The sequence below is a fragment of the Helicoverpa armigera genome, chromosome 25 (genome assembly GCF_030705265.1).
Source record: "Helicoverpa armigera isolate CAAS_96S chromosome 25, ASM3070526v1, whole genome shotgun sequence".
Classification (NCBI taxonomy): domain Eukaryota; kingdom Metazoa; phylum Arthropoda; class Insecta; order Lepidoptera; family Noctuidae; genus Helicoverpa; species Helicoverpa armigera.
In genome coordinates, this window is record NC_087144.1 from 6241837 (window position 1) to 6260729 (window position 18893).

At 36.8% G+C, this 18893-nt stretch overlaps 1 protein-coding gene and 2 long non-coding RNA genes across 4 annotated transcripts; 2 read left to right on the forward strand and 1 right to left on the reverse strand.

The window, feature by feature from the left end:
• Positions 1–3803: 3803 nt before the first annotated feature.
• LOC135118710 (uncharacterized) lies at positions 3804–10672 on the reverse strand. 2 transcript variants are annotated; one of them, XR_010277728.1, is made up of 4 exons: positions 9817–10672; positions 9411–9574; positions 9092–9299; positions 3804–4562 (listed from the first exon to the last, which is right to left on the reverse strand). It is a non-coding gene; the product is annotated as an uncharacterized LOC135118710 (long non-coding RNA). The 2 variants fall into 2 exon arrangements; XR_010277727.1 differs by lacking the exon at positions 3804–4562 and having other exon boundaries at positions 9069–9299.
• A 2643-nt stretch (positions 10673–13315) lies between these two features.
• Positions 13316–15486, forward strand: LOC110373540 (uncharacterized; the record flags this gene model as incomplete). Its single annotated transcript, XM_021330841.3, has 2 exons — positions 13316–14324; positions 14771–15486. A coding segment is annotated over exon 2 (687 nt), but the record flags the coding sequence as incomplete, so codon positions are not given.
• Positions 15487–15496: 10 nt separating this feature from the next.
• On the forward strand, positions 15497–18799 carry LOC126054543 (uncharacterized). The gene is made up of 3 exons (XR_010277726.1): positions 15497–15959; positions 16133–16950; positions 17899–18799. It is a non-coding gene; the product is annotated as an uncharacterized LOC126054543 (long non-coding RNA).
• Positions 18800–18893: the final 94 nt, after the last annotated feature.

The following is an 18893-nucleotide window of genomic DNA, read 5'->3' on the forward strand; positions in this document are numbered from 1 at the left end:
CTTCCTGTGATGTGGTTGCTCGAATCCTGCCTGATCCTCGTCTCCTGGTGACACTCCCAGTCTCTTGAAATCGATTCCAAGCATTCTGGATCGCACGTCGTGAAAAACCTAGCTGCAGAGCTACAGAACGCTGAGAATGGCCCTCCTGAATCAATGTGATGGCTCTAGTTGTGGTCTGCAGGTCCATATGTCTTCGAATCCTCGGCATTGTTCTCTCAAAATGTTAATTCACGCTTAAACTTAGCAAAGTTTGTCTAATCACGAAGCAATCCAAAGTTGAACTGACTCAAAAGTTAAAAAATAAAGTCTTAAAATAGGGTAAATTCAAGTGGTTAAACAAAACTAACACATTCTACCCACTTAAAAAAAAGATGCAAGTGGTATTGTCGCATTAGTGTTTGTTAACACTGTAGTGAACACCACAAAAAAGAATTAGCCACTTAGGATCGCTTTAAAATTATAAAATTGAGTGAGACTTCAAAATAATCAAGTGGCCCTTATTTTGTTTTGACTAGTATACATGTCTCGGCAAATATCTATTCTCTCTTGATGCTTTTTAAGAATTCGGAGAGATTTTGGCTAGTGTGCCTGTCACTATATTCAACTCAACCAAGTGAGTGTAATTTAGTTTCATCTGCCATAGATATTAAATAATGGCCCGTGACTGCTATAAAGCTGTCGTTATTATCAGAAGTCCAGCCGTCAGTTGTAAGGCAAACTGCGTTCGCATTTTCCATTTTAAGCTTCATATATATAAATTTTTTAAACTCTTCATCCTCCACTAAACTAAAAGGATAACAACTCTTCGCAATCATGCGCACAATCTGTTCGTCATAAAGTTCCGCACGACGAGTAGGCACGGATTTCATGCTGTGTGCATATTCCCTGATGGATGGCTGAGTACGCACTGAGGGAGGTAATCCAGCGATGGAAGGTCCAGCCCCAGTGGCACTGGAAGTGACTGAATCAGTCGCTCGTGATGTCGATGTATTTGTCTCCTGTGGGGCCTCTGAGGTAAGTAACGGCTGCGATGGCTCCCTTTCAGGAACTTGGGGCACTGTGGGATGTTTGGTTTTCAAATGTCTGCCCAGGTTACCAACATTTCCACCATCTATTTTTGTTAGGCGCAAAAACTATTTTTTTTAATATCAGCCATCCTGATATCAGAATGGCTGTCGTCACCTTAGGATGCTGAATATGTTCAAAACCACGAGGGTAGCAATGGGTAGCAACTAATGGTAGCTAGTAGCAATAAGGTAGCAACTCTCTATATCTATTTCGAGAGGATCGGTGATTTGTGACGGCGGTCCTGACGCAGAAAATAGTGGTAAATAATCTGTCAGAAAACCGTTTAATGCGATCAATGCGAGTTTTAAAAGTAGATACACTAAAAAGAAACCTGATGCAAACTGTCTTCTTACCAAAATAACTCATTTCAACGTAGGTCTCTCTATTTTCATTACACAATACACACACGAACTATGTTATTTCCAAATGATACACACACTAATAAATTCAATTAATACAACGAACAAATTGTATATTATATTCTAAAACAAAATAAGAACAATGAGAGTGAATTTGTGTGATTTGTTTGACTCTAAGCGCTGTCAATCGCGCGGTAGACAGATTCTCTTGACGCGTTCTTTCACGTTCACTCGCTCTTGTACATTGGCTAGAAGCCGCTCGTGTGCCAGCTTACCGCGCGCCCATATATTGCGAACATCGCGCGGCTGCGATGACGTCACGCAAGCGTAGTTTTTTATGGAGGAGGAAGCCGAGACGCTTCATTCGAGGTGTCTACTTCTGTGGTAGGTACTTAATTAGTTGCAGATGTCAGGAAATTATTCGTGGATGACAAATGGGTCTGTCATTGAGGCTTTTTTATGGATAGATTATGACGTTTTCGAAAAGCAATGAACCAGTCCGGTCTCGGCCTGCAGTCCTTGAATGGGGTTTTTATGTTATTTTTTTTTTTATAAAATCTTGGGTCACATCAAGCACCTCGTCTCTTGATAATGCCCAACCCCATTTTTCAAGTGTTCTTAGGCATTCTGCTAGTTTCTTTTCTAATACCATTGGAATAGCTGCTGGCCTTTTTTTTTGTTTCAGCTGAGGAAAATGCCTGACGCATACACACACCGCCACGGGGTGACGATGAGGTTATGTGGGGCTTGCACGCACTAAAAACCTCAGCTTTTGTGCCGTCTTCTGCCTTTTAGAGAGGGGCCACGAGGACCGAAGACGACTTTCGTGACCTCTCGGCAGTGGCTGGTCGCCTCCATCTACTGGCGATCCATCTCAGCAGTAGCTCGTGCAATGCAGGTAGCAGGAGTTCCCCGGTCTGCTACCCACTGGCTGCTGCTGGGGCGGCATCTGGCCGGCGTAACGCGTCCGACGCCTGCCCACCTTCCGGCGACGAATTGGGTCCGCAAGAGCGTCTGCCTCACGGAACCGCTCCGCCGCCTCCTTCTGCGATATAACTTGTTCACAGAAGGTATCTACGGCTTTCCAGCTGGCCTCGCTGCCGATCATCACCCTCACCAAATTCGGCAGCGAGAAATCCTGCCCAGTATATGCCGCCAACGCATTGCGCTGCTCGTCCCAGGCGGGACACAGCTCAATGGTGTGCTGAGCTGTATCTGGGCTACTACCGCACTGGTGGCACACGGGGCTAGGTTCCCGTCTAGCCACTTTATGCAGGTAGTAGCCGAAGCACCCATGGTTTGTCAGAATTTGTGTGATGCGGAAGGACAGCACTCCGGACCTTCTTCCCACCCACTCTTCCAGAATTGGCCCTTTTGCCGCCGCAGTGCAATGATCACCAGTAGGCGCCGCCAGTCTCTCCTTCCACTCGGAAAGGACATCCTCCTGCATCTGCTCGCGCCATTAGCTTTGGGCACTCCTCAGAGAATCTGCCCAAACCGGTGCTCCGTAGTAAGGCCCTATATGTCCATAAATGTGCACACTCGGTTTAAAAGGGATATTTTGTATCTCAGGCACATGTGAATCATCAATAGAAATAACCATAATGCCTTTGCAATTGACTTTCGAGCAGTCAGTGAAAGTATCGAGATCAATTATGTTTCTTCCATTTGCAACAGTTTTGTTACAGGTTCTTTTGAGGGAGCCGCCAACGCCAGCAAGTGCGCCTTTCCCGTGACTTCTTTCAGAAAAATTCCACGTAATTGTTTCAGCACCAGAAACTGTACCAAGATAGTTCACTATCATTTAGAAGATATTTTGTTCCGGTATTGGGTGTAGGTCCATCGCTTAAAATATGTAAATCTGGGGTAATAAAATTTAATTTGTTTCAACACTGGTTTTAAATGAGGGCAAATGAGTGCGGGATTATGTCTTAAATCTTGAAAAACTTTGCAGATGCCATGGAATTAATAAGTACTACGTACAACTGGAAAGCCTACTGTGCGACAAAGCGCGCGCCGAGTGAGAGGTCATAAATCTTGGTTTGTCTCTTTCTAACTAGTGTAACCATTCTAATCTGTATACATGGGACATTTAAAGATGTTTCAATGCCTACGAATAAATTTAATAATAATAAATGGCGTAGATAGGTAAGGCAAATTAGCCAGTTAACTAGGTTAACATTGATTATTGAAATTAAATATATTAATATTAAACATAAGAATCCCTTCCAGTTGTACGTAGTACTTATTAATTCCATGGCAGATACATGTACCCTTTATTGAACTTTGGGACTTGAGAATCTACAATAATAAATTTTAAAATTTTCTATGGAAAACGGCAATTTAATAGGTTAGCTAGACTTAAATAAAACACGATTATTATAGTAAATGGTATATTTATTATTTATGTAGACATTTTAAAATTACACATTACTGAACAAAATTGTTTTGTGCAATTTATGGCGTAAAGTAGCGCGAGATGCGCCTATGGCCTTCAATGTTTGATCTTTGCCAAAAGTTGTCAGTCTCAATGTGAGATATTTGTTAGCAATGTATTTTAAAAGAATAATTTCATGTCTGTTTTCACAATTGAAAGAATTCACTGGATCTGGCGGAACAATCATGGACTCTAATTTATCGAAAAACTGCTGTTGAATTAAAATCATTATTTTATTCCTGTCAGTTTTCAATAGAGAATCTTTCACACTAGGAGTGACGCTGTTACGGAACAGTAGTTTTCTTAAGCTATACTTGACTTGCAAAGCACTCGGGGTATCATTATGCCCGCCAGCAGCCCTCAAACAAGAAAAGAACATTTCTAGATGGTCTTGAGAACATTTGTATGTAAGGAAATATTTCAATATCCCTTTTTGAAGCAAATCTAATGCAAGTTGAGAAAACTAAATGTGTCGATTAAACCGAGACACGGTGTCGTACGACGATGCTGCAACATTGGACAACCGTCAACTTTATGTTTGCAAAGATATTCCCTTGTCTCGTTCAAAATATTCATCCACACATCCATATTCTGTATACGCATCGGAGATTTAAATCCTTTACCAAAAGGTAGTTAGCAATTAAACAAATCAAATATCCGATCTATTATTTTGATATATTCAACTGTCACCTCACTACCTGCAACGTTTAAATTACCGCTGCATCTCAAAAAATCAATTGAATCTGCCACTGAAGAACTCAATACTTCGGTGGCAAGCCTAAGGCATCGTTCAGACCAAACGTATTGTCGGCCGCTGACTGTGAGCGCGCGTTACGCAGTTTATTGCTTTTCCATATATATTGAAATTGTCGTTCACACCGAACTGACTATACGCTGTTACGTCGTCTGTTGTAGCTGACTCTCAGTGGCCGATTATTTTACTACGCGACTATGCACGGCGGACGCGGATTGGCTACGCGGACGCAGTTGCCGAATAGCGCCGCTCCGCCGCGTACGCACCGCCGCGCCTCGGTTCAGCACGTCGATAATTAGTGTCCCTTTTATATAAACTTAAACGTATTAAAGATACTAAACTCATCGAATGTTTTACTGTCATACGAAAATATTTCTTGAACTCATTTGGATAAAGTCTATATTCGAAATATAAAGTATGAAATTGACCAAGAAAACATCTCTTCAAATTTAAGGAATGTACCCACAATCTCTTCTTTTTATTATTTTCGTCTTCCTCTAGAGCTTCGCAAATGGCAACTATCTGAATGCGCATCATTTAATTCAAATATCAGTAAAACGTCTGATTTGAAAAAAATAAATTACGCTAGTTTTATCGTTTATAAAATACTACGAGCAACTTTAAATTCTGAGCTCTTTTATGTGTAGAATAGTCAGCCGCTCAGCGTACGCATCTAGTGTGAACCTACAAGAGCCTATTTTTTTGTTCACACATGTAGCGCATCGTACGCTATGGCCTATTGTCGGCTTGGTGAGTACGCGTACTGCAGATTGAGTCGACGTTCACACTGGGGCCGACAGTGAGTATACTCACAGTCAGCGGCGGACAATACGTTTGGTGTGAACAATCCCTAAGGCTGAAGCCAAACGAGCGTAATTTTATGAGTTGTGAGTCGCGTATTTTCGGTAACTTATTTTACGTTCAACTGAATTTCTGTTAAGCTGCCAGACGGACGTAATTTATTCAGTTACTACCGAGCGTTGGTACAGGGTGTTTGTGTTGTCAAGTGCGATGGATCCATTGAAAATATTGTGTATTTATGAAGCATATTCAGAAGATACTTATTCAGAAGATGATACCAGAAAAAGAAGCTGGGTAAACCCACTCAATAGTGAGAGGCTGATATGTGGACAGTTCCATATATTATATGAACGTGTATGTGCAAATCCAGATATGTTTAAAAACTACTACCATATGCCATTACATGTTTTTCAAGAATTATTACATCACATAAAACCTTTTATTACTAAATCGGACACAAATATGAGACTAGCCATCAGCCCAGAGGAAAGATTAATAATAACACTCAAGTAAGTTTTAAAGTATTTTAATTATTATTTTACTTAAGTATAAAGATTAACAAACAAGCTGCACAGTGTTCTATGTTTCATCATATTCATTTGTTTCATTGGAGTGATATTCATTGGCCTGTGTTGTGTATCCTCTATTTACTGGTGTCGGGTAGTATTGATTACTGCTGTTGCTGTGGGAATCGGAAAAGGGTGATGAAAAATGAGGCCAGTTTGATTGTGTGTGCTGTTCTGGAATTTGATACTTGACTTTATTTAATGCTTTCATAACTTCCATGCGAAATTCGAAATTCTGTTTCTCTGTCATTTTGGACATCTCCGGCAAAAAAGATAATAAAAAATATCGATTAGGATCCTTATCATCATTATTCAACTTTTTGAGAAGAGATTCTTGAAACAGTGTCAGTGTTTGTTTTTTATTTTTGGTTCCGGATACAGATGGTTGCGATGACACTGTCTGCTTTGACGTCGACGGCTGGTTTTGGTACACAGGTGTTTGCATTGACGCTGGCTGGCTAGTAGACGGTTGATACAGTGGTGAGTCCGCTTCTGTGGATCTGAATTGTTCATCAAGATCTTCATCGTCATTGTTGCCAGTTATATTACTGTCATCGTTATCAGTGTTTTCAGGAGAAGTTACATTTGAAAATGAGTTCCTTGACAGTTTGGTAACTTTTAGAAACTGCAATAAATCAAAATACGGGCAAACTTTCTTCTTCTTTGCTGCGCTACCACTTCTTTCATCGTTTTCTTTTTTTTTTCACGCATGTAGTAATCTCTTACGGCTTTCCATTTTTAGCAGAAATTGTACTGAAAGCAAAAGATTTAAATTTTAATAGGATGATTATATTATTGATTTATGTACCTAATAAAATTTAACTTAAGTTTTTTAAATTGTGTTCAATTAATTATTTTTACATTTTGTTTCAGGTATCTTGCCAAAGGTATTGATTTAAATACAATAAGTGAAGACTTCTTGATTGGGCGTTCTACTGCGTATGATATCGTCAAACATACCTGTATACAAATATGGAATGTACTTCAGCCTAATGAAATGCCAGAACCAAATGAATCTATTTGGAATTCGAACTCCGAGCTTTTTTATAAGAAAACTAATTTTCCAAATTGCGTTGGGGCAATAGATGGTAAACACGTCAGAATAAAATCACCTTCACACAGTGGTTCGAATTATTATAATTATAAGAAATACTTCTCTATCGTGTTAATGGCTGTGGCAGATGCAAACTGTTGTTTTACAACGATCAATGTTGGTGATTATGGAAAAGAATCGGATAACTCTATATTCAGAAAGTCTACATTAGGTCAAAAGTTTTTCAGAAATGATTTAAATTTACCGGAAGACAAAAATTTGCCCAGTTATACAAACGAACCCCAACCTTTTGTTTTTGTTGGAGATGAGGCGTTTGGTTTACACAGAAATATGATGCGCCCATATCCTAACAGAAACCTAGACAGAAACAAACGTATTTTTAATTATCGTCTTAGTAGAGCACGACGATGTGTAGAATGTGCTTTTGGCATATTAACAAATAAATGGAGGGTATTCCACTCTTCAATGCAAGTTAACCCTGACTTTGCCATTGATATAGTTAAAGCTACATGTGTTTTGCACAATTTCGTGCGAAGGAGAGTTGGAGCTAACTTTGACGATGAGTTCCTGAAGTGTCCTTTACAATGTGTTCAACAAATTTCAAATGGAAGAGGGTTGTCGAGTTTTGCTATAGCCACCAGAGATTTTTTTTAAAATTACTTCGTTAGTGAAGTAGGAGCGTTACCCTGGCAAAATCGAATCAATTCTGTATTCTGATCTTAATATAATCTTAATATAGAATAAAGCATATAGATACGGCCGATATAGATGATATAATATAAATCATAAATCATCGTTTATTTGCACGAAATGTGGGTATAAGCAAGTTGTTACAATATATCAATAATATTTTCATGTTAATAAAAATATGGTAAAAAATACTCACTTTTCATTTCTTTGTCTTCGTTGTTCAAATTGTTCCATTCTTCAAAACAATTCTCAGCAACCTCTTGCCATGCTTTCTGTTTCAAAAACTTGTCACTATATGACTTTTCTGACAAATTCCATAGACATGGCCGTTGTTCTACTTCAACAATCAATTTTTCCGTGTCGAACATTTTTGCGAGCGAGAAACGTGTCGACTCCTACACATCCCGTAACGAACTGGCCCCGCTGACCGCTCTCCGCAGCACCCCTCCCTCGCCCCGACAGAAATTCGGTCGAGTTTATGCGCGTGAGTCGGCAGACAACTCATTTTGCGTCGTCGTGTGGTAAAAACTGCATTTTTGTATGAAACCGAATGCAGCAGAAATTACGCGACAGAAATTTCGCGACTCACAACTCATAAAATTACGCTCGTTTGGCTTCACCCTAACATTCATTTTTTTACCATGAAAATAAACATGGGTACTAGACAACTTATTGGCTATCTTTAAACCTTCTTGATCCTGGAGATTATGTAATTTCTTAACAAATTCAAAATTAATTTCTTCAGAACTCATTTTTGTTTCGGCAAACACATTTCGCGAAAGTTTAATCATATGCCCACCGCATAGAGTCCAATAGACAGTGCACATTACAATCTTTTTCAGGATGTTTAAAATGCGTATTTTGTAGTAAATGACACAATTTGAAAAATCAACACTTCCGTTGCCAAAATCTCCGAATCGCTGACTAATATGCCACCATAATCCACATAACCCCAATATTTATCACTTTTTTGATCATACTTTATTTCAGATCTGATTGGCAATGCATCAAAAATTACTGCAACATTCTGCAGGTTGATGTTTTCTTTTGCAGCACCTTTTAGGTAATTCAAAACCTAAATGAATCCCACATTACAATTATGCGAAGCTAAAAGTCTTCTAGGAGTAGAAGGATGGGGAATGCTAACAAAATTCATCTCAAATAGCGATATGCCCTTGCCGAATAAAAATATAACGTCAAAGCAAAAGATTTTAGGTCATCACTAAATTTTGTGCCTTTGTTTGATTTGTTTTTGTTCAGTTGCTGATGAATATTTGGGAAACAGTTTGTTACAACAGATTGTACCTCTTCATAAATTATGAAGAGATTGCTAAAAGGTGACATTAAATTATTAATCTTCACCTCTCTTCTTTTGATTTTCTGCTTTAGATTTTTCACCTCACGCTTCAATTTTATTTTCCTTGGTGTAGCAGGTAATGTTGATGTCTGTGTAGTAATATCAAATTTATCTTCTTACATGGAGGACTTTTAGAACATCCAGGTTCTTCGTTTTCAGGAGTAGCCAGGCGTATAACGCTTAACATATAATTTTTTTAGCTTCGGAAATAATCTGCAATGAAATTACATAAAAATAATGAATACTAGCAGTTGATGTTTGATTAATTGTAACTTATTTATGAGGATACAATGTTATTTATTTAAGTAGGTAATTTAATATTACCTTTGGAAAGATAGAAGGAATCACTCCAAGTTTTAACCTTTTCCGAGCCTCTGTTCGATAATCTTCAGGTTTGAAATGAAGTGTGCAAATCACAGAACTTTTACGTAAGTTTCCAGGTATCACCTCAAACCATTTTTTTCCTCAACTCTAAATCCGATGGCAAACTGAAAATGTATTTTTTATTATAATTAATTAATTAATATAATTATTTAGTTTGTTTAGGTGCGAGAACAGATTTTCGAAATAGATATTTATTAGTTTTGGAGAAGAAAAACGTTTATTTTGGGTATCTTTCATACAAATCATTTAAAGTTCTAATAGTAATCTACTCATAATGCAGGGAGACTTGTAAATAGTGAATTTCCAAAATATTAATACACTTGATCAAAAATATCGGAATACTCACGCAATAAATTTTTAAGGTCAGAACGCTGATCCAAGGTCAATAATGTGCCCTCGTCCTCCCCCAGCGGGTTGACCGAAGCACATTCCACCGCCTCGCGTGAAATCTCTGTGAGCAGGGGGTGAATGACCTGAAGCCGATCAGCTGTGAACCACGTCATATGACTAAAATTTTCAACAATCTTAGACTGCCTAATAAAATCTATTCCCAAAAGGGTTTCGTTATTACAGGCATTCCCTGATGGAACACAATAAATTCAATGGGTATACACAGTGACATACATTTTACATTCACACTTGTAAACAAAGCGGTACTGTTTCTAATACTACCATCAGCCAGTTTCACCGACATGGTTTTTTAATGAGGGTTTTTGAAATTTTTTCTGCCACCGGGTGGCGCCACGTATGCGTCTGGTCCAAACAGCTGTCAAATAGTATGGAATTGTAGGTGCCGAACTTATTGTTTATTGAAATTCTGTTATATTAGAAGTGTTATTGATTTTATTATGGACTACGGTCAGAATAAGGTTTCCGAACTAAAAATTGAGCTAAGAGAGAAGGTGCAAAAGTCACTGGTACTAAGGAAAAGCTTGTTGAAAAATTTGTTAACACAATATGATTTAGTTTTTTTTATTTACTCAACCGCAATAGTAAAACAATAATGCAGTGCTTTAATTATAAAATAAAAAAAACACTAAAATCGTTCACTATTCATAGTAAAGATAAGCACTTTGACAGTTATTGGACCTGACGACTCGGTGCTGCCACCTCGTGGATTGCCATTTTAGAAAACCCTCATTAAATGTATTACCCAATCGTAAAAGTAAGGCATATACGAACCCGCGATACTGCCTCGGGCGGCGGTATCAATAAGCGCTGAGCCACTGTGCCCTAAAATCTCGATATTTAAAATCGGTCGGCCTTGGCTGATAATAATATTATTTTTGCTCTCGCAGTACACATTATAACACTCACTAAGTACTGTGCTAAAGGTGCGCTTATAAGGCAACTAAAATTGCTCAATTCACTGGAATTCATAACTTAACATAACTACATCATGCAATTTACGTCAACGAGCATCAAAACTGCGCAATACAATATTTCCAGAAAAAATTCCGTGATTTTTTAAATAAAAAGTTATTTACTTTTAAGACTATCGATAATTTGTATTGTGAATTAATGGAAACTAATAAAAATTAAGACTAACAATAATTTGTGTTGTGAGTTATGGTGAACTTATAAGAATTGTATTTTAATTATATTTCATCGCTGCGCGTGCAAAAATCGCTATGTGTTTTTAATCTACTTTTCTAGAGAAACAAAAATCTAATTATCTTTAGATGTGTTAAAGTTATTACAACATATTTTGTATGGCAATAGTAATAGCATATTTACATAATTTAGATTTTCTTTCGCTGTTTAATATATTATATTAAAGCTAGGAAAAATAAAAAACCCTTATACCTACCTACAAATAGCGTTTTTAAGTGTCAGTAGAGCACAAAGCGAAAAATAAAGGTCATCATAATTGCCTACTCGGTACAAGCTATTTTGCCTCACATAGCTATTAAATGAAACAACAACACCACTTTGTAAGAGAATCACAATATTTATTTAGGAAATATTAATTATTATGTACTAACGACACGAAATATAAAAGTAACAATGAACATACATGCGCAGTAGCATATTTTCAAAAATGAAACTTAAAAATCAATGAGATCAATTGAACTAAGTTAATTAGGTAGCTTGAAGTACATACTTAATTAAAAAAGATAGAAAAAAAGTCCTACAAAGTAAATTAAGACTCAAATTATCATAAAAAACATGATAGTCTTGATGCATATATTGCTTCAGACTCTGGAGATGGTTAAATTTAGTTCCATCTATCTTAATGGGGCTGTTATATAATATTGCAGGAGCTCTAGGCTCTCTAGTGTTTAGTCTTCCTTGTGGCAAAGCTTCCAATTCATCTGAATGGCGAAGTTTATATTGCACTTCACCATTGATGTAAAGAAGACCTTTAATATCATTGACAGTCGCATCTCCAGCCCTTCTGCCTGGTCTTATTGTAGGTACTTCTTCATAATTTTTGAAGAAATTCTAGTCAAGGTAGTTGATAATGGGCTGCGGGTTGTTCGAAAGAGATACCGCGGCCCTGGTACATAAAAGGCCTATGACGGAACACGACGATTTTAGTCAGTAAGAGTCTGACACTCCCTCACCGCTGCTAACCCACAGCGGGAGGGGTCATTTGATGATTTTACGTCGCTAAAAAAAAAAAGGTAGTTGGTAATGTAGGGCTGAGAAGGCCTACAGTCTCTCATCCTTGACACGTAATCGGTAGGAGAGAAAATTATCGCTTTGCATTTTTCTCTAATGTGGAATGGACACTGTCTACCTCCATCATCGTATGGCCTTTTTCTAGAATAATCTGCTCAATGGTGAACTCTCTTATAGCGCTTAAAGGACAATGGGCACTTTGTATGGGATTTGGTACCCGCTCCAACAGTAACGTATGATATATCATTAGAAAGGTATTTACGTGAAGAATAATAAAAACTATGGGGCTTGCCTCAATTAGCTGTCCGATCCGAGTAATGATAAAAATTGAATCGACATAGCAACAAGTATGTCATCCATATATGCAAATTCATTAAGAGGCATATGTTGTCAGTGTAACAATTTTAAACTCAGTTAATAGACATCTTACATTGTTTGAGATACACTCTGTTATAATCTAAAGGTTGTAATAGTCTATGGAGTCATACTACGGAAACACAATCGTCATCTGATTTGACAAAAGTTCAAAACATTTCTATTCATCTTTTTTTAAGAAGAAATTCATCATTATCTCAGTACCTCTTGAGGAGCAAGATTGAGTCGTAGTATGTACTATGTAAACATCGTCTCCTGACTTTTCAACTATTTGATTGTAGATACTGAAAGACTTTCATCAAATACATAAGCTAGATCTGCGTGAACTGCAAAGGTTTGCTAGGTCTTTTTTTTAAAGCAGTCAGCAGGCAAGCATTCTAAGAAGGCCAAATTCCTGTTTTTTTGTTACTATACCAGTTTTTATTCAATACAGTTGGATTTAAGAACTACATCTACGTTGATGACTTTTGAACATTACACAGTCTATTAGTCGATGTCACGCGAAATGGACAAGGATTTGGGACTAGTCGTCATAGTAAACATTTTTTGCCTTGCCAAGACCTACGTAATGGTACTAGAATCAACACTGTTGGACAGGGTACCAAAACGCCCATCGTCCTTTGCTAAGGCACTGCATAAAACCTTATTTTTATTTTGAAATGCACATCTATCAGAAATCAGGATAACTTTCTTTTTATTGTTGCAATATTGTTCGATAAAGTTTACAATGCAACTTGTTATATTATTTGCCGTTACTCCTCCTTCACCTTCATGCCAGACATATAAATACACGTCTTTAGTATTTTATACATAAAATGTATAATTGTGAAGTGCTAGCTTCATTTTATAATACTGCTCTGATACCAGAAGCTTTGGACATAGAAGCACGCTTTGCATATCCATGGACACAACTATGGTATCTTCGGACATTTCCTGGATTGCGTTTGCCTTTGCTGCGTGTTGATGATGGGACGGCCCGCCCGTCGAAATAATATAATAATCTAAAATAAGATGTTTTAGAGTGTAAGATTTTTCGTAAAATGATTATTAGTATTAAGATACTATTATAAAGAGACAGTGTTTTGATTTATTTTGTTACCGCTGCATTGATTCATTTAATTATTAAATAATCTGTGGGGCCTCAGCGCGGCATTTCCAAACGGGCCAACCGCGTCCGCGTATTTGAAAATTATTTCGGCGCTTGCCCGCACGGCGGCGCGCGGCGCGGTCGCGTTCTACGCAGTGGTACCAACTCTACGTCTTTTTACGTAGATCTACGTACTTTAAACCTTTCTTGCGAACCTACGAACTTTAGTCCCAGAATCTACGTATTTTCTATCAAAATTGTTCAAATTTGCAAAATAGACTGAATGGGCATAATTACCTTTACTTTCGCAAAAAAAAAATAATAAACGTTCCGTTTCATACTAACGCACACCCCTCGCCTCGCCACTCAACACGTCGCGCCATTCATTTGAAACGGAGGAGCCATAAATTAAAAAAAAAATGAAATGTGACGTGACCGTCAAAGTGTCAAAGTGAATCTTCATAACCTAAAAAAATATTATTTTTCAACTTCCCGCTCAATTTAATTGGATTCAATTATGGAAATAAGCAGTGACAGTGAGGAAGAGCAGAATGTTACTCCTACTAAAAAAAGAAAGCTGCATTATGAACAAAAATACTTACAATTATGAGAAAAAGACAAAAATTATTCCAGTTGGATTAAAAAAAGCAACAAAGGAGATTACTATTGTAATTGTAATGTCTGTAAGTGTGACTTGAAATGTGGCGGAGGTAAAAGAGTTTTGAAAAAGCATGCGGAATCTATTAAACATAAGAATAATATTAAAGGTTGGTGTGGGTGGTCTAAGTCTACTTACTTTACTGGTGTGGTATTTTGTTTTGGTTTTAAATTATTTACTTGCTTTTCTAATAAAGTGTAAGAAAGAATTAGGTAATGTAAATATTCTGAATGTAAGTTTATTTAATCATCAGATGTGAAGGGTTATGGTTTCAGTTTCAGATTATTATTTTACAGCCACCATTTGTGTACGTCAGAATGGCGGGTGTATGAGTATAAAAATAGATTCAGTAATTATATTATAAATATACCTTTAATGTACTAGTTAGTACCTGTAAATAAATTCAATCTACCTCTTTAAAATCGGAGTTATTTACAATGATAAGTGAGTCGCCAACCTGATGTCAGAATCGTTTGGTAAGAAATTTTATACTCATACACACGCCATTCTGACATACACCAGCATTTACACATGATAAATTCATGATAATTTCAGGTGCAGTACTTCAACCTACTATTACTTCAATGGTGCCTGGGTCTGCATCAAAGTCATTCACAGATAAAATTAAGTCTGGAGAAATAAAGATGGCATGTTTCCTAGCAGAGCACAATCTACCATTTAGCTTAGCAGATGATCTAAAGGATCTTATACAATCAGTTGCCCAAGATTCAAAGCTTGCATCAGAATTAACTTTTGGAAGAACAAAGGCACATGCTATTGTTACAAATGTTACTGGTAAAGTAGCAGAAAACCAATTAATTGAAATATTACAAAAAAATAAGTTTTCACTAATAGTTGATGAGAGCACAGACAGATCATCAATTAAACATTTGGCACTTATTGTAAGAACTGCAGTTGATTTTCATGTTGAAGATAGTTTTCTATGTATAATACCAGTTGTTGATGGTACGGCTACAGCTTTATATAATGCTTGTACAAAACATTTTGAAGAGAAGAATATTCCATACAAGGAAAATATGGTTGGATTTGCAGCTGACGGAACCAATTCCATGTTTGGACAACATCATTCCTTGTCAAAATTGTTTGCAAAAGATATTCCGAATCTGTTTCTAATAAAATGTATATGTCACTCTTTTCATCTTTGTGCCTCATGTGCTTGCAAAAAATTACCACGAGGTGTAGAGGTCTTTGCTCGTGATGTTTACAACTATATACAGAATAGTCCAAAACGTATTGGAGACTACAAAGAGTTTCACCCTCTTATTATAAAACGCGGTATCAAATAAGTATCGGCTTTTGTACTACCTTTAATCCACCTTTAAGTACGACCTTGAAAAAACGTTATTACAAAACGCAGTTTATCGCAAGTCCTATTACTATCTGTAGTACAAAAGATAAACCATCGAGCCCCCTAGTTTAACTGCAGTACTTAGTCGACAAACGTCAAATTCCGACATTATTTACTTTTGAGGTTATTTGTTTTGTGATGAAAAAAAACGAAAGTGGATATGAATATGTGTGATTTGGAATACTTGGATGTGTTAGAATACTATTGAGAGTGTCCGGGGACCCAACAGAATGCGTCATCGACAAAATCTCTTCAAATTACCTGACGACAATTTTCGATATAAATATCGATTTACGTTTTTCGAAATAATAGTCAATTGAATGCATGATGATAATCCAGGATGATCCTATGATGCTCAACTGGGCTCGCCATAAAGTAAGTAGCCTTTACAGTGCAAGTAGGTTGCCAAAACATCCTAATTAATTGTATACGAGTCAAAGTTTTTATTATGGATGTTTGTTTATGTTCCACACATAAACTACCACATAGATTTTGATGAAACTCCGAAAATATATCAGATTATCATACAGTCTATTGTTTATTTACAGATTCAAGACTATTTTGGCGTTTTGCACGCCGTATCTCTGCCAGTAATATGCAATGTTTGTAAAAGACTGGAAGCTTGCTAAAATGTACAAAAATGCCTAGATGAGAAAGGGAACAAGATTGTGTGATGAAGAACAGTGTCCAACATGTATCAGTGCATTTGACTGTATAAATACTTAGACATCGGAATAAAATATAATTTTCTACTTTTATGTTGTTTCAAATGTTTCATTTTCTTTTGGTAATTTAATGCACACGATATTCTGTGTGTAAGTTATTGTGCACTTAGGCCCATAGCACACGGCGTTTTTTAAACGCGCTGACGACGCGCAGAGAACGCGCGTATACACGATTCAAACGAGATTGGATCGCAACCTTGTAACTTAAGCACACGGGGCGATTATAAAACCTGCCTCTTCTGCGCGTATACGCGCAGGTACAGCGGTAAGACGCGCTGTAGTCGCTCGTACCTTTTGCGTTTTGATCAGAGACTCCTCTTCTTCAGTTGTACAATGGCGTCGGTTGAGACAACACTGCTTACTTTGGCTTTAGTACTTCTTTTAAAAAGTAAAAAACGTAAAAAAAAGCGAATTTATTGGATAGATCCATTTACGAGTGAAAAAAGATTGAGTGGTCATTATCATACAACTTTTAAAAAATTGGTAATACATAGAAGATGGAAGAAATTTTATAATTGTTATCGAATGTCATATTCGTCATTCCAAGAACTTCTTTTGATTCTAAAACCTGAGTTAACTCGTCAAAATACAGCAATGAGATCATGTATATCGGCAGAAGAACGTTTGCTCATCACATTGAGGTAAGAAAACAACTAGTATTTATTTATTTATTTATTGTTCTGTTACATTTTAAATCAATCGTAAAATGTTATAAGTGCACTTAGATTATGAATAAGAGAAAAGATTTATTCAATATCATCATACATGTCAGATATGATATCGGAGTCATTTGTAACCGATTCATTGCTATCTAAATTTTGAAGTGAACTGACAGATTCGTTTCTTGGCGCTGATTGATTACTTGGATATTGTGGTTGAAATTCAGACTGATATCCAGATTCAGACTGATATCCAGACTGGTATCCATACTGATGTTCATATTGAAATGCACCTTGGTATCTATTTTCATTCAATATTCTCGATGAGTGTCCCATATTTTTATATTTACGAATTAAATTTATCATATCAGCTTTGGCCTCTAACTTAAATTCCTCTTTGATAGCAGAAAAATCTTTAGCTAACGAAATTAAGAACAGTATGTCGGGATTTTCAGATAAAATTGTATTATTCGCTTCCTTAGACTGTTTGAGATTTGCTGTCAGTGCTTCATACAATTTGTCTTGTGGGTCTTCATGTTTTGGAGTCTTTTAGACTTCTTTGGTGAATGTGGTTTTGAAAATCACAGTCTTGGTTATTCCCAGTGCTGCATCATCATTTTGACTTGGAGATCTTATTTCGTAAAGCGGGTCTAAAAAGTTAGCAAATTGGAATATATGTAGGGTCTTCTAGGTTTAGCTCCAGATCCACTGGAACAGTTATTGTTCTTCGCCTTGTCTCTTTTATAAGCGTCCTTAATGCTCTTCCATTTTCTTTGAAGTTCAATGACTGAAAACAATAATAATGTAAATAGTTTAGTTATTTATTAGGTTAATTTTAATTCATTTGAAATAAGTAGTTGTAGGTTAATTTTAATTAAATATGTAAAATTTACGATAACAAGAGAAGCTTTAAAATGTTATTCTTTTCAGGTATTTAGCTACGGGTTGCTATTTCTCAGATATTCACTATGACTTTAAGTGTGGACAAACGACGGCAGGCATCATAGTCCGTGAAACAGTGAAAATAATATGGGATAAATTAAAAAACATCTGTATGCCAGAACCAACCGAGGAATCACATCTAAAACTGCTGAAGGATTTATGAAATACGCAAATTTTCCCAATCTACTTGGGGCTATCGATGGGAAACATATCAGAGTTATAAAACCTCAACATAGTGGATCAGAGTATTTTAATTATAAAAAATATTTTTCCATCGTATTGCTTGCAATATGTGACGCAAATTACAGATTTATCGATATAGATGTCGGATGCTATGGAAAGGCTGCAGACTCAACAATAAATGAATGTAGTGAATGGACCAAAAAGATAAGGCAAGGAAATTATAATATACCAAATGCGAGACCAATATCTAATAATGGAGTGCCAATACCATTTACGTTTGTTGGAGATGAAGGCTTTGCATTATCTCAACATTTACAGAGACCTTACGCTGGAAAAATCTTGCCACGAGAGAAAAGAATATATAATTACCGCTTGACACGTGCCAGACGATACATTGAATGTACATTTGGTATATTAAGCAACAAATTTAAAATCTTTAATCGGCCACTGAACGTTAGCGTGGACTTCAGTGTGGCTATTGTGAAAGCCTGTTGTGTACTGCATAATTTCATACGTGAACGTGACGGTTATAATTTTCATAATTCTTTGAGTATAGTTGGTTTAGAAGATCCTCCTGAAGATGCAAGTTTGATTTCGATTGGTGCAAGACGGTCACAGGGACAATTAAGCGGAACTATGATACGAAATATGTACGCTGATTATTTTATTAGTGATGAAGGTGCAGTACCATGGCAAGATTCTAAAATTTAGGGTACCTACCAGTAGCGTAGGGTGAAAAAAGAAAAGTAAAGCCAGCACAAAAAGTTTACCGCGTCAATAAACAAGACGTCATTAAATTA